General features: G+C 47.8%; 9 protein-coding genes across 9 annotated transcripts; 4 read left to right on the plus strand and 5 right to left on the minus strand.

The window, feature by feature from the left end:
- Window positions 1-473: 473 nt before the first annotated feature.
- F5891DRAFT_979238 (uncharacterized protein) lies at window positions 474-779 on the plus strand (the record flags this gene model as incomplete). Its single annotated transcript, XM_041376857.1, has 1 exon — window positions 474-779. One exon carries the CDS (start codon window positions 474-476, stop codon window positions 777-779), a length of 306 nt encoding a protein of 101 aa, XP_041227315.1.
- A 509-nt stretch (window positions 780-1,288) lies between these two features.
- F5891DRAFT_979239 (uncharacterized protein) lies at window positions 1,289-4,263 on the minus strand (the record flags this gene model as incomplete). The annotated part of the gene is made up of 13 exons (XM_041376858.1): window positions 1,289-1,345; window positions 1,405-1,475; window positions 1,532-1,599; window positions 1,651-1,994; window positions 2,048-2,117; window positions 2,139-2,203; window positions 2,350-2,427; window positions 2,550-2,635; window positions 2,691-2,755; window positions 3,142-3,496; window positions 3,628-3,643; window positions 3,701-3,922; window positions 4,093-4,263. 13 exons carry the CDS (start codon window positions 4,261-4,263, stop codon window positions 1,289-1,291), a joined length of 1,668 nt encoding a protein of 555 aa, XP_041227316.1.
- Window positions 4,264-5,429: 1,166 nt separating this feature from the next.
- On the plus strand, window positions 5,430-7,688 carry F5891DRAFT_950084 (P-loop containing nucleoside triphosphate hydrolase protein; the record flags this gene model as incomplete). Its single annotated transcript, XM_041374923.1, has 4 exons — window positions 5,430-5,709; window positions 5,762-5,920; window positions 5,970-6,425; window positions 6,472-7,688. The coding sequence occupies 4 exons, from the start codon at window positions 5,430-5,432 to the stop codon at window positions 7,686-7,688; spliced, it is 2,112 nt and encodes a 703-aa protein (XP_041227317.1).
- Window positions 7,689-7,799: 111 nt separating this feature from the next.
- On the minus strand, window positions 7,800-8,293 carry F5891DRAFT_1187211 (uncharacterized protein; the record flags this gene model as incomplete). The annotated part of the gene is made up of 3 exons (XM_041366800.1): window positions 7,800-7,831; window positions 7,894-7,923; window positions 7,972-8,293. 3 exons carry the CDS (start codon window positions 8,291-8,293, stop codon window positions 7,800-7,802), a joined length of 384 nt encoding a protein of 127 aa, XP_041227318.1.
- Window positions 8,294-10,747: 2,454 nt separating this feature from the next.
- Window positions 10,748-13,143, minus strand: F5891DRAFT_1027651 (transcription factor Opi1-domain-containing protein). Its single transcript, XM_041361449.1, has 7 exons — window positions 12,912-13,143; window positions 12,697-12,860; window positions 12,531-12,644; window positions 12,328-12,475; window positions 12,065-12,276; window positions 11,417-12,012; window positions 10,748-11,366 (listed from the first exon to the last, which is right to left on the minus strand). Exons 1-7 carry the CDS (start codon window positions 13,051-13,053, stop codon window positions 10,931-10,933), a joined length of 1,812 nt encoding a protein of 603 aa, XP_041227319.1. The 5' UTR covers window positions 13,054-13,143; the 3' UTR covers window positions 10,748-10,930.
- Window positions 13,144-14,182: 1,039 nt separating this feature from the next.
- Window positions 14,183-14,837, plus strand: F5891DRAFT_950182 (uncharacterized protein; the record flags this gene model as incomplete). The annotated part of the gene is made up of 2 exons (XM_041374933.1): window positions 14,183-14,687; window positions 14,749-14,837. The coding sequence occupies 2 exons, from the start codon at window positions 14,183-14,185 to the stop codon at window positions 14,835-14,837; spliced, it is 594 nt and encodes a 197-aa protein (XP_041227320.1).
- A 1,390-nt stretch (window positions 14,838-16,227) lies between these two features.
- On the minus strand, window positions 16,228-18,696 carry F5891DRAFT_1144267 (kinase-like domain-containing protein). The gene is made up of 12 exons (XM_041364970.1): window positions 18,525-18,696; window positions 18,365-18,473; window positions 18,161-18,293; window positions 18,059-18,106; window positions 17,819-18,010; window positions 17,733-17,763; window positions 17,633-17,670; window positions 17,377-17,580; window positions 17,102-17,324; window positions 16,787-17,051; window positions 16,519-16,738; window positions 16,228-16,466 (listed from the first exon to the last, which is right to left on the minus strand). Exons 2-12 carry the CDS (start codon window positions 18,367-18,369, stop codon window positions 16,389-16,391), a joined length of 1,437 nt encoding a protein of 478 aa, XP_041227321.1. The 5' UTR covers window positions 18,370-18,473; window positions 18,525-18,696; the 3' UTR covers window positions 16,228-16,388.
- Window positions 18,697-18,804: 108 nt separating this feature from the next.
- On the plus strand, window positions 18,805-20,526 carry F5891DRAFT_1144270 (uncharacterized protein). The gene is made up of 2 exons (XM_041364971.1): window positions 18,805-18,921; window positions 18,978-20,526. Exon 2 carries the CDS (start codon window positions 18,984-18,986, stop codon window positions 20,421-20,423), a length of 1,440 nt encoding a protein of 479 aa, XP_041227322.1. The 5' UTR covers window positions 18,805-18,921; window positions 18,978-18,983; the 3' UTR covers window positions 20,424-20,526.
- Window positions 20,527-20,569: 43 nt separating this feature from the next.
- On the minus strand, window positions 20,570-22,328 carry F5891DRAFT_229572 (kinase-like domain-containing protein). The gene is made up of 5 exons (XM_041371013.1): window positions 21,849-22,328; window positions 21,557-21,796; window positions 21,474-21,504; window positions 21,377-21,414; window positions 20,570-21,323 (listed from the first exon to the last, which is right to left on the minus strand). Exons 1-5 carry the CDS (start codon window positions 22,074-22,076, stop codon window positions 21,030-21,032), a joined length of 831 nt encoding a protein of 276 aa, XP_041227323.1. The 5' UTR covers window positions 22,077-22,328; the 3' UTR covers window positions 20,570-21,029.
- Window positions 22,329-22,380: the final 52 nt, after the last annotated feature.

Below are 22,380 nucleotides of genomic sequence, written 5' to 3' on the forward strand. Positions count from 1 at the left end.
CATCCGGGTTCAATAGTTGTCTACCAGCTGAAATTGCCTCGTATACAGCTCCGTCACGCACTCTACCATCTTTGTCTGAAGATCAGTTTCAGGAGACTATTCTCGCGCTGCGGAATACCGTGTCTGTAGATTGGGCTTCAAGATTGTACAACGCGCTTGACAACTTGAGCGCGCCCCGTTTCTCTCAACGTCGGCTTCATCTGCCCTGTATCACATTCCTTGTCACAGAATCCAGACGGAGACAGGATCAAGGCGAGAAGACGTATTTCACGTATGAAGTCAAGGCACACGGACTACATGATCTGCTGATCACCACGGAAGATAAGTTGGCCCAATTTTCACCAGCAAAGCCCATCCTGCAGACATTCTTGTTGGTCTATCCGTGGAATCGGCGCCTCCTCAAGTTGCCTGACTTCGCAGAACCGTCTGATTTTTGGGATCGTACGCCGAGTGAAGAAGGTTTTCAAGACGATATGCAGAGCGAGGAAGATTTTTCGGACGATACGCAGAGTGAGGAAGGTTTTTGGTCCGCGCCTCAGTCTCCGTCACACGATTTACCCGTCAAGCTTCCTGGAAAATGTTGGGCTGAATCAGAGTCTCACTTGCAAGCGTTGCAATTGATTGTTCGTCTTGGACAACCTTTTGGCGCGTTTCTACTAGCGCAGCAGCGTGGCGGAGAATACAAGAGAATCGCGTCAGATCATGATATCATTGCACAAGTCGAAGACGTGGCTTCCATCAACGAGATGATGGACATCAGGACACTAGAGATACTGTAGCGGGAATTTTTTGATACAGGGTTCGCGTTGGACAAAACCCTCCTCCCACTAATCGTGGGAGTCGGGGAGTGTGCATCTCAGTGCGTTCAAAGTTCTGTATTGTTGTATTACCCGTTCGTCTAATGTTGGACAGTGTCCTGTGTAATCTCACTACATCAAGCCTCGACCTTCGCTTGTCAAGTTCGATTCATCCCCCACTTATATTAAAGTATCTTTTGTAGACTGTTAGCCAACAACTCCGACATTATCTACTCTGGTTGACCATTGTCCATCGATATATTCCACATCATTTGAATGCTGGCGAGGGTACACCCCAAATGGACCTTCGTGACTTCGAGTCTGATCCGGATCTATGATCTTTGATTGCTATTTTGAGGCGGCGCTTACGAAAATTTGGCAAGGGATGGTAATTTTTAACTTAGATTGCATTGAAATCTGGTATGCAACGACAGTGGGGACCCATCGCTATTCGCGAACTTCGGTGCTATTCCATTTTGAAATACAAGGCACTAGGGCTGATGAAGCATGGTTGACCCGTTTCGCTTGGTATAAAGTATAAATGCAGACTTCATAACAATGAAGTGAATAAAATGCTTAGCGTTAGCAATACATGGAGGAAACACACCTCGGGGAGATCGACTACAGCCATAGGTCCTAGTAACGGAGCACAATCTGTCAATTCGAGCGGCTTTCCCACTGGGGACAACGAGGAGATTTAGGTAATTCCTTGTTGCAAATACGCATGAACGCACCCATTTGTTCTGCCATGGCGTAGGCTTGTAGATATAACGGTCCACTGATTGTGAATATCTGATTCTTTCTGCAAGGGGTGTCGTCAGCTCAGTAACTAAGAGGTCGCACAGGAACAGACGGGAGTGTGCCCAAATCAACGATAGGCAGACGTTCACCATCCTCCTCGATTAAGCATAGAGCAAGCCTGGTATCCTCGTACTCATTCTTGATTATGAAATTGTCATTATCAAATGCAGGTGTAGTTTGAGTTCGTGTAGTCTGTTGCAACACATCGGAGGCGACCGTGACTCGTTGGTCGCCGTGCTTATCCCCAAAATCGGTTGAGACATATACTTGTTCTGCAGTGATGCCCGTGTTACTATCATGGAGGTTCTTTTCAGTATAAAGCGGAGGATGGAAAGCTAACTTCCAATGCAACCCGCCTTCCTTCTGCGCTAACTTGAGTACGATCTCGCCACCTTTCTTCAGGAAGTAACATGAGAACGAGCAATCGGGTGATACGAATTTCGCCATACCGTAAGTGTTTCACTAAGCTGGGGGATCAGGATGCCATTTTCCTTTTCCTTGACTGTGCAAACGGCAATCCTTGAAATTTTCATCAGTCACATGGAATAAGGTAATAGTGATACCCCATTACTCTGAGTGTATAGCGACTGAACGGTATGTAGTGCCTGTCACAGCAGTATTTGAGTACTCAAGTCATTGGAAAAGATATTATTTCACTATTGGCTGGGAACGTAAGGATCTGGAACAACGACACGTGTCAACCACTTGTCTTGACTCTTTATCATGCTAAGTTACGGTGGTGGCTGCGTACCTTCCAAGGTATCGGACTAAAGCTGTTACTCATCACGCTCTCCCCATCTCCAGGCGACGGAACAAGTGTGATGACGACCTGCATGAAAATCAGAAGATATTAGTAGATAGCATGCAAATGGAGCGTACATCTGTGTTTCGGGCCAGTTTTGTGTTACGTGCTGACACCAACGTACGAACACTGAATTCGGTTTTGCTTACAGTAGTGATCTGCGGATAGTACATGCAGGATATCTGGACTGTGGCCTCGACGAAGCTTTCGCTTATCTTGATCTGATCAAGACGCACTGCAGGGGAAGCAGGTCTATCATACCATCATGTGACAGTGCTGTAAGTAATTACGTTCCAGTTCGAATTGATCCATGTACAAGTGGGCTAGACCGACCAGTACTATGCAGGTCACCAGTCTGAGAGTGCGCGCGAGCAAGCTCTAACTATAGCTCATTGCGTAATGTTTTTCAAAGTCCGGTACCTGATAAGTACCAGTCCGCATGATTTTGCCTACTTTGTCTGCAATGTTCTCAAAGATCCAGTTGGTTTGATTGCTTCATTTTACCAAAGGCGTGTAAAATCCGACATCACTGACGAGTCAGCAAGCCGGTGCGTCCTACTAGTATGTAGATTCAAGAGCATATTCAAGTCTGTTCAATGACCGCAGCCAGTATATAGATACACCGCCTTGGAACATTTGATACTTTTATGTTTATCCTATCTTTGAAAAAAAGAAATACAAATGTGTTGAATGATCGTATACAAAATATGGTAACCAAGTCATCCAAAAATATGCAATTACCGTCTTCCAAGCCCACTCAGGCCCCATGCAACCTTCGACTGCACACAATCAAATCCGCCCAATATCCTTAGCACCAGATCGCGGACGGAGGCCCCACTGAACGGCATCCACCAAGCATATGGATCGTACGTAAGGCCTGTGAGATTCGAAAGTGTCTTGGTAAATCCGATGGTTTCTAGTGCTCGTGCGTGACGAGCGTCCGCGATTTCCTGAAAAATGGCATCATCCTCATCGGGATTCTCTGCAGAAGCTTGAATATGCTTTGTGATAGCCTCTGTAAGGAAGTTCGCGTCCCTCATGCCCAGGTTCATGCCCTGACCGCCAGCAGGGGAATGTATATGGGCTGCATCCCCAACTAGAAAAATAGGTAGCCCTCGAGGGTGAATGAATCGACAGGTTCAGGCTCGAATGTGACATCTGCAGAGACCATTTGAACCAATGCGTTTTCGGCTGCGTTTGGGCCTTCTGGGTCAGAGAACCCCATACCGGCGATGGTACGAATCTGGAAATGGTCATCAGACATTCCACCAAGCCAAGCTAGCGGTCACTGAGGTCTCACAATTGAGCGGGCACCATCTGCGCCGATAATATATCTAGCTCTGATAACTTGACCGTCCTCAAAGGACACGTCGGTGACGCGAGAGTCCTTCTCGTTCTGTTTCATTCCTACTACCCTGTGCGGACGTTGCACTTGAACACCAAGGCTCTGCAACGTCTGCCCAAGTACAAGCTCCGTTACATTTTGAGGGATATATAGCGCGTAAGGGTGGGCGGAATGCTTCTTTAAAGAGTCAAATTTGGCCTCAAAGATTTACGAACTACGGGATGTGATTTTGAAGCCCTTTCCCCTGATGGCTTGAGACAGTAAGCCATCTACTGCATCGATGCTAGCTAAAGCCTAAGATCATGAGAACATCAGTGGGCGTTTTTATGAACGCACAGATAGCTTACCTCGACGGTTGCAGAGTGTATGGTGACCGCCCTTGATGTTCTCAGTCTTTCGACTACGGCATCCACGATAACGAAGTCATGGCACCCGTGGTGGGCGAGAGAAAGAGTAGCTGTGACACCCGCGGGGCCTGCACCGACAACAAGCACGGTCGTGTTCTCGGGGAGAGACATTGTTTGCTTGGAGGAGTATATAATGTCAAAGTGACTAGACGGTAGATTGGCTCCAGGTGGCTCTTGCACCTGTTATTTAAGGCCACCAATACACAGGTTATCTTCACTCGTTATGAATGACGATTCGCTGTCCTGCACACCTCATCGGCCGCTAAATGGAATGGTCATTGCATTACAAAGTATCCCGAACGGATTACAACTGTTGGAAGACGTGTAGTCAATGACAAAACTGGACTCGGTACGATTGAAGTTGTCTTGACGACTCGATTTGTCTTGAGAAGGGTCTGATCTGGTCCATTTACAACGCATGCGTTACCCCGCAGATGAAACGTTTATCCTGGGGTATGACATGGGTCCTGCCAAGGTTCTCGTCGGTTTCGCGCGATGAAACAGCGTGAAGCGATGCTTAAGCGGTTAGTCTTGAAGCTTGAGCTCCTGATGTTGACTACAATGCCATTAGTACTAATAACGCGTCCGATAGTATCAGCCCATTACTCGTTTTAAACATAAAACCACGTCACAAGGACGGTTCCCGTCGGTCCCGAGGGTATCTTCAAGGTCTGACTACGACCATGGCCAGGTGACTGTAGTGACTCAAGAATTTACGCGGACTCGGAATAGCGAAATTCCTGTGCCAAACCTTGCAAAACAGTCTTGATCCACGCCAAAATTAATAATAGCACTGCATGCGAGACGGTACCGAGAGAACGTTGAACTAGATGTGAGTCGTCACCAAGTTTTTAATACCCAGGACAACATGGGCCCATCAAGAATAGACCTACGACTCAAGCAACATCCTCATGGCCTCAAATGCACTAGCAACCCAGTTCAAAGCCCATCTAGACGACTTTCAGATCTCCCTGGAGCCCAGCGCGCTCAACTACCTCACATCCATGCTCACCGTCATGTCCATGTCCGATAAAGCCAAGGACATACGAGACGCCACGGAGATGTTTCTCGACGAGGCTGAGGTGGACCCTGAGAAGATCAACCAGTTTTATGCTACCCTTGGCAAGGGAGATGTGAAGACATCCTCAGGGTTTGCGTTCAGCTTTCACTTTCTCGTTTTGAGTCTGATGTGATAGTATCGATGAAGGACTTCGATGTCAGTATCAGCGTCTGGCCCTTCAACGGATGATTCTCCACCTCTAGACCAACCGAAACCTATGTCATCTATCGAGGCCCGTCGCATGAAACGCGCGCAAAAGAAGGCTGCTGCTGCGTCTGCCTCCCCATCACAACCCACAGAAGCAGAGCCCAAAATTGTAGCAACTGCCCAGCAGAGCCGATTTCACCGCGAGACCCTCGAGACATCGTCTAAAGACATTGACATGCATACCGTCAACATCAGCGTCAATAACCTCGATCTCCTCGTCGATGCGCATCTGCGGCTCAAGGATGGCGTGCGATATGGTCTCGTGGGGCAGAATGGGGTCGGAAAGACGAGTCAGTACTCTCTTTTGTGGTACAAAAACATGCTTATATGTGGACAACACAGTGTTGATGAGATGCATGGCGGATAATATCCTTGCCATGCCAAGCAATCTCAATATCCTTCACATCGCGCAGCTTGAGACCTTTGATGAGAACACCACTGTGTTGAATGAAGTACTTGAAGCAGACAAAGAATGCACGAAGGTTTTGCGTGAATATGAAGGTAAATTACTTCTTCATACAGTTTGCGCAAGCTAAAACCCGCTTTATAGTCTTGCACGCAATGCTCGGAGATACACCTCAGTCCACCTCGTCAAACACCGCCCAGCTAAATGTTGCGCTTCACAGCATTCTCATTTCTCGAATGGAGGCTCGCGTGATCACCGCACAACAACTCGCACAGAAACGCTCTGGCACACGCGGACATGACGCCCGTCAGGCGCAGCTCGCGATAGAAATTGAGTTCACTGCACTGAAAGCTCAGGATCCACAAGTCTACATCTCATCTGACATGGCGACGGAACTCATTACCGACGTCTTCGATAAATTCGCGCTGATCAATTTCGATGCGCGGAAAGCAAAGGCGAGAAAGATCCTGCGAGGGCTTGGATTTGGGGAGGCTCAAATCGATGCCAGGGTACAGACCTTGAGCGGTGGATGGCGGATGCAGATTGCGCTTGCAAAAGCGCTATTTGTTGGCCCAGACATCCTCCTACTCGACGAACCAAGTGAGTCATTTTATATGACATAATGTTCACTTACTCATGGTTCCAGCGAACCACCTTGATCTGCCTGCGATCCTCTGGCTGCAAGAATATCTGATCAATGAAACAGCGGGACTGACGCTTGTCATTGTATCGCACGACCGGGCGTTCTTGAATGCCGTGACGACGGAAACGATTATTCTGCGGGACAAGATGTTGAAATATCACGCGGGGTCATTTGCAGATTACGAAAGTACAAGCGAGGAGCAGCGAGTACGGAAGCAGGCTCTGATGGATACGCAGGCGAAGAAGCGAGCGAAGCTCGTAGCAAGCATCCAGCACAATGTACAGCAGGCTCGTGCGACAGGGGATGACAAGCGGCTCGGGCAAGTAGCAAGCCGGAAGAAGAAGCTTGAACGCCTTGGAATGGAGAAGACGGAGGACGGGAAGCGGTTCAAGGTGTCTTATTGGGCCGGATACCACACGTCAGCGCGCGCGGAGATTGAGATTGAGAAGGCCTTGAAGACGGCGTCGATTAAGATTCCGGATCCTCCTCCGTTGCGGTACCACGGATCTGTGTTCACTGTAAAGAATGCATCGTTCCGCTATCCAAATTCGAGCAAGGATGTACTGACGAACGTCAGCTTGGATGTCGGGCCCCATGCTCGCATAGCGTTGCTTGGCCCAAATGGGTGCGGGAAGACAACGCTGCTAAACATGATGGTGGGCGTGACGCAGCCGACAACAGGAGAAGTATACCGACACCCTTCGCTCCGCATCGGCTACTTCTCGCAACACGTGGTCGATCAGCTCACACTCACCCGTACACCCATTGAAGAGATGCGCTCCCGGCATCCTGAGCTTTCAGAACAAGAATGTCGGGCGCACTTTGGCACTGTCGGCGTGAGTGGAAATACTGTTCTGCGGAAAATCGCAAACCTCAGTGGAGGACAGCGGAACCGCATTGCGTTTGCGATCATTCTGTATGATGCACCTCATGTGCTTGTGATTGATGAAATCACGAATCATTTGGATATGGGCACTGTGGATAGGCTGGTGGAGGCGTTGGAGGGTTTCGAGGGAGCTTTGGTGTTGGTGAGCCATGACGTATGGTTCATGAAGCAACTGATGGAGGGAGAGGACGATGATGACGAGGATGAAAGTGATGTGAAGGAGGAAAGGGCATTTTATGTTGTTCGGAATGGTGCTGTGAAGCGCTGGGAGAAAGATATGGATGGATATGTAGAGGCGGTTATGAAGAAAGTCAGAAAAGGTGATAAGTATTAGTGGGTGTATGCACTGGGTTACAATTCCGACGTGAAACTCTGATTCCTTGCTGATTCGCATACCGCAGGTGTACTTTTACACTATTTCACCTCGTTCTGCCCAGTCCTGCCCCTATAATGTTCTCCTTCTGTTAAGCAAACGTACTGGTTCAAAAACACGAATATGAGACAAGCAGGCATGATAATGAGAGCACAGCGAAACATACTGTTCGCGCGAGCAGGCTTCTGCAGCATTTCTACATAATTTCAATCAGTCTCAGCTTTCCGACAACGACGTGACACACCAATATTCAACACATCTGTAAAATCCTGTTTCTCAATCGCCTCCCTCAAATCCTCTTGCAGTCTTAAATTCTCGCACAGCGCTTGCATCGCTTCTTCCACGCGTGCATACCTCTGATCAAGGAGATCCGGGCACGCCGTTATGATAGCTGCGAGCAGGACGGTTGTGGCATAGATTGAGAACATGGGCGAAAAATGGATGGCTTGGGTGTTTTTGACGACATCGAGCTCAAGGAGGCGCGCGTTGATTGCTTTTAATGCATCTTCGCTCAGCTCGAGTTTAATACGGGGAAGACTGGGTTGGTTGGGAGGACGTGCTGACATTTGGTGGTGAAGTTCAAGTTGTCGCCCCTATCTTTGTTATTTGATTACCGGCGGCCTGTTGTGTCGTGATGACGTCCAACCTGCTTTAGGGATAACCGGAACCTTCAAGCGACCTAGTTCGAAGATTCCTTGTCTTTGAGCCATGTTATGTTACAAGCGTAATCATCTGTTTTGCATGCGATGGTGTACGGGGGGGTTGCAATTGCAGTTGGTGCTGCGGATGTTCGGACTTCATTTCTGAACCGACCAAGGCTCCGAGTTGGAACAGTACTTGATTGCCGGCTTTTTGATTGATTTCGCACCATTTCACCCGATCGATTTTGGTGATACAAGGGCTAGCGCTGAACGGTGGTATATCTAGCACGAACGCTATCGTCATACATCACTGACATTCTCACTCGCTCAACCATCCCTCGAACATGACCTAGTACGTCTCAAATGATCGCAGTTACTGGCCGAATATCAATTTAGATAATTTCGTCAGCTATTGGACAGGTTTGTCGCATCAAGATATCCGGATCTAAAGTTGACTTGCGGTTTCGCAGTTGCCGCGGGCGTCGTGGTGGTATACGATTGGGGTGGGCAGGACAGTATTCAAAAATCGCTGATGTTCTCATGATATTTCCAGTCTTAACACTCGGACAAGAGGTACGTCGATGTTATCGCTGGAGCAGCCAACTCGCTAAGAATGTCATAGATTGAACTCATCTGGGTGAGTGACAACTTGAAGAGTCCCGTATCAGAAGAAAACAAGAGCATGCGATGAATTCGCTACAGAAACAACGCTGGTCTCTCATGACCGTGCTGTATTTGATTGTTCGTACCTCATGTTTTGCTTTAGCTTGGTGGCAACTTGTGCTGACTCAAAAATGTTCTAGACACGCTATATCGGAATACCGTATTCTGTGTATGTGTCGAGATTAACCAATTTGAATTGGCACCGTGCTAATAGCTCATCTAGTGTCATTATTCTAGGTATGTCTCATATGTGCTATGTTCAATTCTTCTGACCGGCGGCACACAGGATTTGCGCCATCTGTCTCGCTGACAGATGCAGTAAGTATTCCGCAACCATCTCATTCCCATCCAATCAATACACTTATCTGTAGGGGTGAGTGAGATTCCAACCATTGAACTCGGCTCAACATGATGAGTCAATAGGTGTAAGTTCGAGTGTCTGATACTGGTGTTCGTTAATTGGGTGTTTCAGGCAGTATTATTGGCTATACACTAATTGGCACAAGTTCAGTTGTAACTGCCATGTTGGGCGGTGAGTTATCCAGCCGCGACACTTCTGTGATATTGACTCGACTGAAACCTGATGCAAGTCATTATGATTGCTCGCTTACATGCAATGTATCAGGGATCTAGAACGATGCTCATCTTCTTTGTTATTACCTTTCTGGCTGTTACCATCGCCTGCGGAGTAATCTTGGCAATAGACCTCAAGTACGTTGTAGGGGGTAAGGCTTCGCTTGCTGACTTCAAGAACACACGCTCAATGGACAAATAACAGAGGAACTGATACTCTCCGGCAGGTATGTGTAGTTATGTATATGAAGGGGACGTCCAGTTTCTGTTTTCAATGCTTTGGATGCTCAACACTGTTTGGGAGGTCCTCGCACTGTGTCTTTCAGTTTGGGTTGCTGTAAAACACTTCCGTGAGCTGCGACGACTCGGCCTATCGACAGGATCGACCATCGGGGACTGTTTCATAGTGCTGATACGATCTCACGTGCTTTATTTTGCAAGGTGAGCTTGTAATGCGAATGTGGTCATATTTTTCTGCTCAAGTTTTGCACATGTTAGCTTTGTTGGCGTCTCTTACCTTCAGCTTGTTGAACTCTCTCCAGAAATCTTGGTGTGCCGACCTGCGTCGATATCCGCGTGTAACCACTGCTCATCATTTCTGTAGAGTTCATATTCTATCGAAGCTCGAGTAGTACTCGATGGTTCTCTTCAAATTTTATTGGTCGTGCAGATGTTTGTGCTAGGACCACGACTCATCCTGGGCGTTCGAAAATACCACGCCAAACTCGTGGCAGGCTCCGACACAGAAATCAGCATGAATTCAATTGTCTTCCAAGAGCATGTACATGTATCAACTAGCAGTACTGTGTAGGGAAATACTTGCCAAGTGGTCTGCAGGGAGGAGAAATTTAGCCGAGGATCCGTCGTGGTATTTATTTAATTAACATGTTGTGTTTCGAAGTATCTTTGAAAGGTCTAGGCAAAGCTATTTCTTGTTGTATTACTACTGGATCGAAGTACCTGCGTTTGAACCAAGTGGTAAGCTGAACTTGTTCGGATTGACTGGCAACTAGCAACCTGGAGCTTAATGGCCCAACATCTGAAATCAGACTCTTTCCAGTGAATCGGATCAACGAGATACACCGTTATTGTTGCTGCGACTCGGTTAACAGCGAGCCGGTTCCGACTTTATCCAGTTTTGGTGCCGGTTCAGTTAGTCAATAAATTAGGATGAGTAATATCAAGTACTAGTACATCACGTATACAAGACGATTAGAGATCCTGCCAGCACGCAAGCGCGTAACTAAATAAAGGAGCTTCATGTAAAGTTCATGGATATAGAAAGGATAGGGGAATAAGAGAAAAGATGTACCACCATACTGATCTTCATACACCGTCCACTATCATTCCATCTCTGCTTGGTATAGCATTATCGGGGCTCTGCCTCTCCCATATGCGATCGGGCTTCCGTCGTTGCGGCTCTCCCTCGCATAAGTCTCTCGGTGCACTACGCGCTGTTTCGTATGTTTCTCCATCGAGTTGGAGCTCACTCAATGACGTTCGAGCGCTCGCCTCGCCCAACCGGAGACCCATTCCAAGGGCATCAGAAGAGGAATAAGCAGCGGGCGTGGCTGGTGTAGAATAGCTGGCCGCAGGCGTAGAGGGTATAGAAGAAAATGGTGTCGAGGAAGTGGATGAAAGACCTGGAATAGAGGTCTGCCTTTGGTGTTGTGCGAATAGTGATGAGGCAGGATCAAAGGGATCTGAATCATCATGAGATTGCTGGCGCTGTAAGCCAACAACGCGCAGACGCTCGACCCATCTGAAAATACATCAGTTAACAAGGGCATTATGTGAAAGAACTTGACATACGCATCAGCACGGTCCAGACTGTCCTTAACGACGCCGGTAACACCGCGCATCATGTCTAGACTTTCTGTAGCAAGTGCCAGAACACGCTGCGCAGCCTGTGTGGCAGCACTGGTCGTCGGACGTAAGCCTACACGTACAGAGCCCATAGGGGATGATGCTCGAGAGGATGTAGGTGTACATGCTTGAGAGCGGTCAGGGCCACCAGCACTGCGTTCCTTATGTCTGGTGGTCCGTGCACGTCTCATAGATCCAGCACCGCCAGCAGCAGCACCAACTGCTGAACTAGCGCCTGGGGCACCGTCTGCAATACCAGGAGCTGAATTAACACTGGCAGTTGCCCAGCGCTGAGGTAGATGCAAGATGAAGCCCCTGACACGTGACCGAGCGGGCTCCGGGAGAGCACTGCCGGCATATTTGCTTACAATATCAACCACTTGGCGAATGGTTTGCACAATATCACGACGAACGTCGGTTAGCGTCCGCATATGTGTAGGCGAGATAAGAATATCGGTGCCAGATGAAGAGTCCGATGGATGTAAGGATTCGATGAAATCCCTGAGAATGAGGATCTGGGCATCAATATGCAGTGTGGCGTACTGGTGGGAAATCACATGCGTATGAGATCTGGAGGAAAAACGAAGGACAAACCTGGAGCCATTGAAGACAGTATTTGAGACGCCGCATACTTTCTTCGCTTACGGCAGCACTGATGCCTCCTGCCTCTAGGAGGACAGCTTGCCAGCGGCTCCTCTGCACCACTGCTTGCTGACCTTGAAGGTCAGCAGGTGTGGTAATTTGATTTTGTGGGGGTGGTGTTTTGTTATCGTTCGAATATGTATGGACAGGGGATGGACTACGGGCTATAATGACAGATGAGATGATATGATAGAAGAATGTAACGATGCAATTACATGGTTGTGGGTCCGTGCTTTGGTGTGCTTGCCGTGAGCTGATAAAATCCCGACTAGTCTGCTCTTCCCCTAGTATTCGCTCTCTAGATGTCTCATCGACTTGCATCCGTTCGAGGTCAGTATTTGACGATGGACCATATCTACCGAGCTGCGAAAATGAATGGAGATAAGCTAATTTTGAGCACAAAAAAGATTGTACTGACTTTGTCGAGTTGCCTACAGGCAAACTCGTCCAATTGATTGACATCAACGGGTAGCCTATCGATTACAGGACGGGATATGGTCTTAACTGATGACTCCATCATCTCAGCACCATACTAAAGAATGACTAGGGTCAATAAAGACGCGTATAGGTTTCGGGAAGCTCACCTTGACAACGCGAGAACTGGCTTTACCATGTTCATATGCTCGCAGAGCAGTGTTGAAAAGTGGAAAATTTGATACTCTGGCTACAAAATCTGGAGAGGTCGTATCCGGCGGCAGAGAAGGGGATGGGGTCGATAGCGCGCTCGAAGCTGATGCGGGAATTTGGGCTTATGTGTGCCATCTATATCATCGTTGTCGAGTGCGTGAAGTCTACTCACCATTGCTATTGCTTCCAGAAGCTCTGGCTCCATTCCTCATATCGCCCAGCGCGCTCACGGCTATGCGCACGCTCTCGTCTTCATCTGCAAATGTCATGTGTTTGCTAACAGTTGAAGACGGCGGTGAAGACTTTTCACACATCGTAAGACGATGTTGACGATGGAATAAGTAATTGTCAGAAAAAGCGAGATGCTAGAGAAGAGACACTCGCAATTGCACGTGCAGACCAAGATTATCACAATAATTGGGGTACACGTTTTCACGTGTTAATCATCTGACCAAATACTACCGCGGCTTGTCAACGTCAGTGGCGTGGCTGCCACTCTTCATGCACCTGACTATGCCAAGTTACATCTCTACATTCCTCTCATGAGATAGCACTGCTGTTGGACGTCTGAACTCATATGTCGATCAATACTTTAATTCGTCCACTAAGAGGGGCATCAGTGTAAGTGTTGGACTAAACACGTGCGATTTTTTTCACATGTTAAAACGTGTTTTTATCTATAAGACTTGCGGTACTGAAGGATGTCATTTGGTGAGCCTTCTCTTGGTCGTGTCTATTTGTTTCCGTGGATGGTACAATGACTCTGACTCTTATAAAGTTCCGGAAATTTCATCTTAGAGTGAACAAGACTCTATGACAAATTCGATGTGTACCCCAAAGTCCTCCAAATGTCTCACCTCAGATCACTCTATTGATTTTAGATCTCAGCGGCACCGAATGGCTCCAGACTATGTCAGCCACCGCCATTCAATTGTTCCAAACTGGTAGGCTCGGCGAACATGGACTCCCATTCAATTGATTTCCAGACCGAGTACTTATACTCGTTTCCAGTTATTTGGCTGGTACACAATACCCTTGACTCCTCCTTATATCTCGTTCAGCACGACATCCGTCATGACTGAATTTGCTGGGATGTTCCGTGAAGATATCTCCAGTCCTGACGGCAACCCCGACCTGTGGATGGCTGACACTTCATTTGCGTCTTATGCCCCTGACAATTATTCCACCATGTATGACGCCGATGGACTCGGATACCACTCGGATTTCAATACTATGTCTCCCAGTATCGGAAGCAGTTCTACAAGCTCTCCTGCATCTGACTGCTTCGAACTCCAGCCCTCGGTCGAGCCCGCATACGGGCTTGGTATCTCTCAGTGGTTCAGCAGTGACGAAGAAGGACAGTTTGATGCCCTAGGCCTCGTGCGTGCAGAACGCCCTTCACCGCAGGTTCTCGTGGAACAAGCACCTCTTCGTACCGTGTGTATGTCGGACGTTGTCATTCCCAACGGATTATCACTATCTCCGCCATCCTTCCCGCCGCCCCAGCCCAGCTCGGACCATCTGCCTTCCATGCCTTCTCCTCCCATTCGTGCTCCTCATTGGCAGCGCCAGGGCAACCAGCTATTCGAAGAAGACTCTGATGCCGAAAGCGAGGGAGACTTATATTACCCCTCTGACGCATCCGACTCTCCCGTCTGCCGCTCAGCTGATCCAGCTTCGCCCCTATTCCAGTCTTTGCCAGAGCCGCCTCATCGTCGCAGACGCCAGGACGTCAGTCTTCCAATCCCCGTTCCCAATCTGACAAAGAAGTCCCGCGGACGCAAGGTTCCAGTCTCTTCAGGGGGTGGTCCCGTCTATGCACGCAGCAAAGATAGGTCGAAGAAGGGCACCAGGACATATACCTGCCACGTCGATGGCTGCAGCAAGTGTTTCGTCAGAAGCGAGCATCTCAAAAGGCACATCCGGTCTATTCACACGAACGATAAACGTGAGGGAGACGTTTCTGCATATCCTGCATGCCAGAGTGACTGATTTTTTAACTGACATAGCGTGGGTCTGCCCGATTGGGGGGTGCGAAAGGGAGTTCAGCCGCCGTGACAATCTGAACCAGCACATGCGCATCCACAAAAGTCCCTAAGATGGTCACTTCCTCTCATTACGTCCAGATGTACGATAGCGCAAAGTGTGGAGAGGCATTTTTTTTTCGTAAACGTTGATTTCATCCCATCCTTTGTATATGTATCTACGACTTCATATCCTGGTCTCTACAATTCACGATAGTCACGATCTACACTCCAACCCGTATTTTTATTGTTATCTATATCATTTCATGGAAGAATGCGCATGTATCAATGAAATTCGTGAAGAAATCGCACCAGTCTTGGTAGCAGAACGTGATGACAGTAAGACTGGCCCATTGTCCACAGCACTCGAGCAATCCGTGCTGCTGGTGCATATGACATAGCATGAGTACATCTGAGAAGGCGACACGATTATCGTATGAGCCGAGTATGAAGATTGCCAACCGTTATAAACAGCACAATCGGTACCAATTACAAGAATCCAGCTTGGACGGCTAGAGGGAGAATGAAAACGTAAATGCGACCCCGAGGCTGGGCTAGGTCCGAGAATTATAAGCACGAACTGCAGAGGTTTGTATGTCGTTCCATGTGAATATAGTCACCAATGTATGTAAATGGCTGGGAATAATGGTAGTCCGAATGGCGAAAAAGAAATTAGGAATGGGCCGGAAAGCAAATGAGCTGCTATAACTACGGGGATCAAGAGAGACCACGAGTAAACGGGTGCACGAACTCTTTTATACCGCTATTCACCAGAGCTATGACTCGTTCAATGCGCGAAGCTGAGCAGTCACAAATCCAGCTACTTCAGCGCTCGATGGGCGGGAGTGAGCGGGGGCCCAGCATCGTTGAAGAAATTCTTTGTAGCATTCTTCAAGTTTGGGAACTTCGGGGTCATCCTGCATCGGTAGCTGGTTCTCGGACTTTGCTACGACCACATGGCAGTTCCGGATCCACCAGTAGGGCAGTTTCCCCACCAGTATCTTGGTGCGCTAGTCAAAACTACACACGTGATGGCAGACTATGAACTCACTTGAAGCATAATACAACCAAAGGCATAGACATCAGCTGACATTGTGGGTAGTTGGGATTTGGCCCCGCAGATCAACTGAGGATCGGTCCATCTTGGCTCTTGAACAACTGAATAATGTGCAACAAGCAAGTCCGCAAGGTCGTAATTGGCTAGACAAGCCCTGCCACTCTCATCAATCAACACGTTGAACTGATAAGACGTTAGTATAGCGTGTCCCTCCAACATACAATGGCAGCACCCACGCCAGTTAAATGTCCGTGTACGATATTTTGGGAGTGGACTATTTGAATAAACTAAGTAGCTGCCACTGGAAGAAAGTAGGGAACGAACTGTAACAGAGTCCACTTATAATATCATCCACCTGTGGTAACACCACCATCAGAATGCGCAAGATGGCTGTTACAAAAACACGAACAAGGGAGAACTTGAGCAATGTCGAAAGAAACGGGTATTGATCGTCCAAGTATTGGGTTAGAGTTCCAAGGCTCATCCATGCAGTAATTAAAGCCGGAAAGACACCGAAACTGGAGGTCAGGCCAAAGAAGCGAACGACATTTCTTTGCTCAAGTTTCAGCTACTTTTTATACCGCCTAAGTAGTTTTGTTCGCAACTCAGGTTGTGCGGGGTCGAGGTGTATCACCTGAACAGCGACCTACAGGCCGAAGAAGTCAATGGCAAATGACAGCGGTGCACATGTGACGTACCTGCACTTTCTCCGAACCAGCGAGATGATGGTCACAGTGCCAGATGTCACGAAAACCTCCAGTTGCTACTGCAAAATCATGAAATCGAATAATCTGGTTAACAAGATCACCCTCAAAAGCCTGAGGTTTAGCCTTTTTAAGATGTGTGGACGTGTTGGCACTATTCAGCGAGCTATGTTGATAAGTGTCAATGTTCTGACGGATGATAGGGTGTTTGTTCCTGTACAATAACCATTAGCCCGTGGTTTACAGAGATAAAACCACGGACGAATTCTCAACATCAAAATCTTGGTTCCTGGTTCCGTCGTGAGCGAACGCATCGGAGATTGTATATTCGCTCAGAGTTGGAACGTCTTTATTACTGCTTGGCTCAGTATTTCTGGGTATGGCTGCAGGGCGAGTTATAGCGCCGTCCAAAAGTCGGGGAGCTCCACGATTTCTGGGACGAATTACTAGACTGACGATTCGCGTGGTAATCCGGCGAATCATGGATCCTACGGCACTACGAAGGGTTGAATCATGGCTGCGCCAGACTAGAATGCCAAATCATTATATTATCAGCTACAAAGGCGATCTATCTTGCCATGTGTTTGAGTGGTCTTCAGAAAGTTGTCAATTTGGAAGGCAGATGGACGGGAGGATGGATGAGCTGAGTTGCGAGGACTTGGCGACCAACACCTCCGAATGAAAGCCCAGTGCTTTTGAGATACACTCGGGGGTCGTTTTGGAATTTTGCCATCGGTGAGTTTTTTGATGATAAGGTGCTCGGCCACTACTTCTGACCATGGAAGTTCGCCAGAGAGTACCTTTATAGGCACGCATTAACTTTAGATATTCGTCCTATGAACCGAAGCTTACCTGCAGCATAATACTGCCAAAGGAATATATGTCACTTTCAAAGGTAGAATGCTGACCAGCGCCAATGATGAGTTCCGGAGCAGCCCAACGGATAGCTCCAGGGCATCCAATATATACAGCACGTTGTACTAAGCCTTCACATACGGTGGACAGACCAAAGTCAGTGAGGCACGCTTTCCCCCGGCTATCGATCAACACATTATTCTGTTTGAGGTCGTGAGCACGGTAAGCACAGCGTGACAAGAACTCAGCTTACGCCTGAAAGGTTACCGCGCACCACCTCAGATGTGTGTACTATCACAATAAGAAGCAGCAAATGAGTTTTTTATACGGCATGCGAGCAAGCATATCCATACAGTAAAGCACGCCAGCTGCAATATCTTGGAGCTTGGGATAAATAATAAGTATTTATACGGGTCATCTTTACTGGCACAATACTTACAAGCCCCAATTGTTGTCTGTGGTTAAATGCATCGTGCTGACTAGAAAGAAAAGTAGTGAGCGTCCCGTTTGGAAACCAAACGGACACCATGGAAATGGATGTGGCCGGATCGCCAAATCCCGATGTGACCCCAAAGAGACGAGCTATATTTTCATGGTTCAATTGTCCCCATATGATTAAATCATGATGTACCTGTGAGACGATTAAAAGGTTTGAAGCTATCGTCACGAATATACTAACGATTTCCTTTCTTCTCTCACGAGGCACGTGTATAGTCTTTACTGCGACCTGCCTTGGGAATCAGGATTGAATTTCACATGCGTTCACCGACATGTCTCGTACCTCAAGTTCCGTGGATAAGTCGGAGCGCCAAACACATTGGCGCACGTTGCCAAATGCTCCGGGCTGCGGATATGAACCGTTGGGAGTGATAATGTGGTCTGTGAGGTTAGGCAAGGTGAAGAGCAGATCGGAACTTTAGAAAAATGAATGAGCCGACATTGCTGATCCACTAGATTGAACACGCGGCCCCGGTTGGCGACTCACCTCATGATTACGGAAGGAGGTAGGGAAAACTTGAGACACGGTCAATGTCAGTTTTGCAGTTTTAGCAATGCTGTGGAAGATATGCATCAGCCTATCTTTTGTAGGGATTCTGGAGAGTACTATTAGTTGAAGGCGAACCACTAACAGTCAAAGTACATACGAACTGAAACTACAGCAGCCGCTGTGTAGCACCGGGCCAGTTATTTGGGGAAAGGAAACTAGCGCTTGGTGGGCCGAAAATACTTGAATCGAACACATGGTTAGACTCATGACCAGTCCGTCTATGAGGCAAATGCTGTAGATTTGAACACATGGTGTACCACATCACGACGGTGTCCGTTGATGAACACAGCATGCCAACTTGCCCTTAGTAAGGCCTAGGCCCTGAGGCTGTGTCAATCAGGTAATGCCGGTCATTACCGTAACCGTGGCTGGGTCATTATGCATTATGCAGGACTTCAGACTACTAGTAGTGGGTCGAGAGACCACACATGCATGTCCAGCAGTTACCTTGATTCAACTTTTGGAACGACCATCCGAGTCGTCCTGGACAAGGGGTGAGTCGTGACTGTCGTGGAAACACAGAATTCTGATCGAGCCTGACGAGAACTAGTAGGCTATGGGACTCCGCGATGTTGAAGATGCCTTCAACCGTTATATTTTCGATGAAGTGCCTGTCCGCCTGCTATACTTGCCGCAGATGAAGCTCCTCGAGAGAGACTCATTGAAGCGTCTTTATCAACCTCATATCGACCACATTACAGAAGCTGATCTGAATCACCCAATCGACAGAAGTGCAGCGATCGGAGGGAAGATCAGAGAACAATTGAAATATGGCATCCTTTCGCACCGCTGGCTTTCACTAGAACCAAGCTTTCAAGACATAATGAGCGGCAAAACACTGGATGGGCCAGGCTGGGACAAGTTGAGAGAGTTCTGCCGGGTCGCCAACAAAGTTTATGGAGTGGAGCTCGTCTGGTCAGACACTTGCTGCATTGACAAGACCAGCAGCTCTGAGCTGGACGAATCTCTCCGGTGTATGTTTAGGTGGTATCGCAATGCACACATCTGCATCACCTACCTTGCCGAAACGACCTCCGTAGATCAATTTCATAACGACGAGTGGTTCACTCGAGGATGGACCTTACAAGAGCTACTCGCTCCTAGGAAAATAAGATTCTTCCGCAAAGATTGGATACCGCTAACAAACTACACAATCGACAAGGATCGCCCTGCTGCCGATCAGCCGATCTTGGACATCATCACCGAAGTCACCAGTATCTCATCACAAGATCTGCAAGCCTTTGTCCCTGGTCCTTTCCAGGTCGACACAAGAATGGTATGGGCAGCAGACAGAAAAACGACTAGAAGCGAGGATGTAGCTTATTCCCTCATGGGAATTTTCGATGTCAGCATTCCGATCGCATATGGGGAAGGCGCCCAACGTGCGTTTTTCAGGCTCGTTGAAGCAATCATGCAGGTATCAAACGAACCAGGAGTCCTGAATTGGGCCGGAAAACCCGCACAGATACACAGACTGTCCACTGCATTCCCCTCTGCTCCAGCATGCTACTTAGGACATCCTCACTACGATAGAAGCCTTGCAACAGATGAAAAACGCGAGTTCGCTTTGACAAACAGGGGTTTGCGTATACAGCTCCTCGTCATACCGATCGACCTTGTCACTAGATTAATCCCCCCAGCGACATCCATCCAAGATCGCGCAACGTTTCGTTGCAATGCATTCAAAATAAATGGCTTGACAATTGACGGCCCTTCTTTTCCTGTCCTTGAGAGGACTGGGACAAATCGGTACGCCTACTCTTTGGGTATCATCAACTATGCCATGATCCAAGGGGAAAGCAAGAATCCTGTCCTTCCGAAATCGTGCATTGCTTACCTATTGATACGATTGAAGGGGACACGGTCATTTGCAAAAATAGTTCTTTCTGTTTGCAACGATTGGAAGAAGGTTGAAACCAAGACGTTCATCACATTTGATCTTCCACAAGACTATACTGTTGCGAAGCGGAACTTGTTGATGACAGTATGGATATGACAATTCTACAATTATATACCGTAATGACAGTAGAACTTACAATGTTAGACGTCCATCCTCGTGGCCATAGTCATAGCAGTTGGGTGTGGGTGTGGCATTTATGTAATACAGATGTAGCTGCTAACACCGGTGTGCGAAATTTATAGACTGGTCATGGACCATAAAGCGGATTGTCAATCTTTCGTACGAAGTGCTATGCTCAGGGTTTCTCGATGATATCACATCTCGTTCGTCTATCAACTCTGGCGTAGAAGAGTTGTCCGTCCAATATGTTTCAAGGCAGAGACAAGAACGATCACATTAAGTTATCTGCAATAACTACCCATCAAGATGAAGAACGACACCAAGCTCCTTCATGCTGTGATTCAAAGGAGCACCCTCAGTACGGCTAGGCTAATCCCTGAAGCTCAGCAGCTACAAATTCAGCAGCTTCAACGCTCGATGGGCGGGAGAGGGGAAGGGACTCCCAGCATCTTTCGAGAAAATTTTGGTGGGATACCTCGAGCTTGGGAACGTCTGCATCATACCGCATTGGTAGCCTTCCCCGTTCCCTTTCACGGTACACATGAATGCTCAACCGAAGCCACCAATAGGGCAGTCGGCCCACTAGTATCTTGACGTAATATTCAAAATTGCACATACTTTTAAGGCAGACCATGAACTCACTTGAAGCATAATACAACCAAAGGAATAGACGTCGGAAAACTTCGTGGGATCAGGTTCTATTTCATCATCCGAATCCTCCGAAAGAATCAACTCGGGAGCAGCCCATCGTGCTGCGTTGGGGCTATTGTAACTCTCCGTTGTGGATGTCCCCATATCTGTAGCAGCAGCGATTATAAGCGCAATGCCGTAATCTGCCAAACGAGCTCCCCCGCTCTCATCAATCAACACATTGGACTAATGAGACGTTAGCCTGAAGCGTCCGTCGAAGATATCACCACAGCTCTTACACCAGTTAGATTACCATGTACAATATCTTGGGAGTGAACTATTCAAATCGACATATTAATAGGCCGGTGGCCATCCAAAGCAAAAGAAACCACTGACGGTAGCAGAGTCCACTTGCTACGTCATTTAGCTGTGTAGCACATCATCAGGATACCCAGGATGGTTGTTACAAAAACACGAACAAGGTGAAACCTGCCCCGCGATGTAAGATACGAGTATTGACGGTCCAAGTACTCTGTTAGAGTTCCATCGCGCATCCACGTGGTAACCACGGCTGGAAAGACACTGAACCCGGAAGTCATGCCGTAGATGTGAATAATATTTCTATGCTCAAGTTTGATCCACCGTCGACACTCCTGAAGTAGGCTTCTTCGCATAACAGGGCTTGATACACCAAATCGACGAAGCGCTTTAACAGCGACCTGCAGGTTAGGCAAGTCAATGGCTATCGACAATAGTGTGCGTGTAATTTACCTGCACTTTTCCCAAGTCCGCGGTATAGAGATGACATTGCCATATGTCCCCGGAACTTCCGGCTGTTGCCGGGAATGTATGAAGCCGACTTATCTGGTTGACTAGGTCACCCTCAAAATCCTGGGGTATTTCCTGTTTTTTCAAAACAAGATGGGTGTTTGCGCTAGCGCTGGCCTGCAAGCTCTGTTGATTGATATTAACATCTTGACTGATGACGGGATGGATCATTCCTGCACAATGACTATTAGCCGATAGTTTATAGAGATAAAATCACAAACATATTCTCAACATCGGTATCTGCATTCCTAGTGTCGTCGTGTACAAACGCATGATAGGAAACATTTTCGTTCGAAATTAAGAATATGTCATTGCTGTTTGGCTCAGCATTTTCTTGCATGACCACAATGTTTGTTGCACTATCGTTCAAACGTTGGGGAGCTCTATCGGTATCACTTCTGGGCTTTTCTGGACGAGCAATTGGTGCCATAACCCCACGAATCATGGATTGTGCGACACGACGTAAAACTGAATC

This window comes from Suillus fuscotomentosus, assembly GCF_016647785.1.
Source record: "Suillus fuscotomentosus strain FC203 chromosome Unknown F5891scaffold_20, whole genome shotgun sequence".
Classification (NCBI taxonomy): Eukaryota; Fungi; Basidiomycota; class Agaricomycetes; order Boletales; family Suillaceae; genus Suillus; species Suillus fuscotomentosus.

Excerpts from the sequence above, each read along its gene's own strand:
- F5891DRAFT_1144270 (XM_041364971.1), top strand. The coding sequence starts at position 18,984 with ATGGGACTCCGCGATGTTGAAGATGCCTTCAACCGTTATATTTTCGAT.
- F5891DRAFT_1027651 (XM_041361449.1), bottom strand. The coding sequence starts at position 13,053 with ATGTGTGAAAAGTCTTCACCGCCGTCTTCAACTGTTAGCAAACACATG. Across the intron at positions 12,645-12,696 it reads CCAGTTCTCGCGTTGTCAAG|TATGGTGCTGAGATGATGGA; the intron begins GTGAGCTTCCCG and ends GTCATTCTTTAG. Across the intron at positions 12,277-12,327 it reads AAGCACGGACCCACAACCAT|CCCGTAGTCCATCCCCTGTC; the intron begins GTAATTGCATCG and ends CTGTCATTATAG.
- F5891DRAFT_1144267 (XM_041364970.1), bottom strand. Across the intron at positions 18,011-18,058 it reads GTGAGAGAAGAAAGGAAATC|GTACATCATGATTTAATCAT; the intron begins GTTAGTATATTC and ends ATCGTCTCACAG. Across the intron at positions 17,581-17,632 it reads TGCGCGGTAACCTTTCAGGC|AATAATGTGTTGATCGATAG; the intron begins GTAAGCTGAGTT and ends GACCTCAAACAG.
- F5891DRAFT_229572 (XM_041371013.1), bottom strand. The coding sequence starts at position 22,076 with ATGATCCATCCCGTCATCAGTCAAGATGTTAATATCAATCAACAGAGC. Across the intron at positions 21,797-21,848 it reads CGGACTTGGGAAAAGTGCAG|GTCGCTGTTAAAGCGCTTCG; the intron begins GTAAATTACACG and ends CCTAACCTGCAG. Across the intron at positions 21,324-21,376 it reads TACATGGTAATCTAACTGGT|TCCAATGTGTTGATTGATGA; the intron begins GTAAGAGCTGTG and ends ACGTCTCATTAG.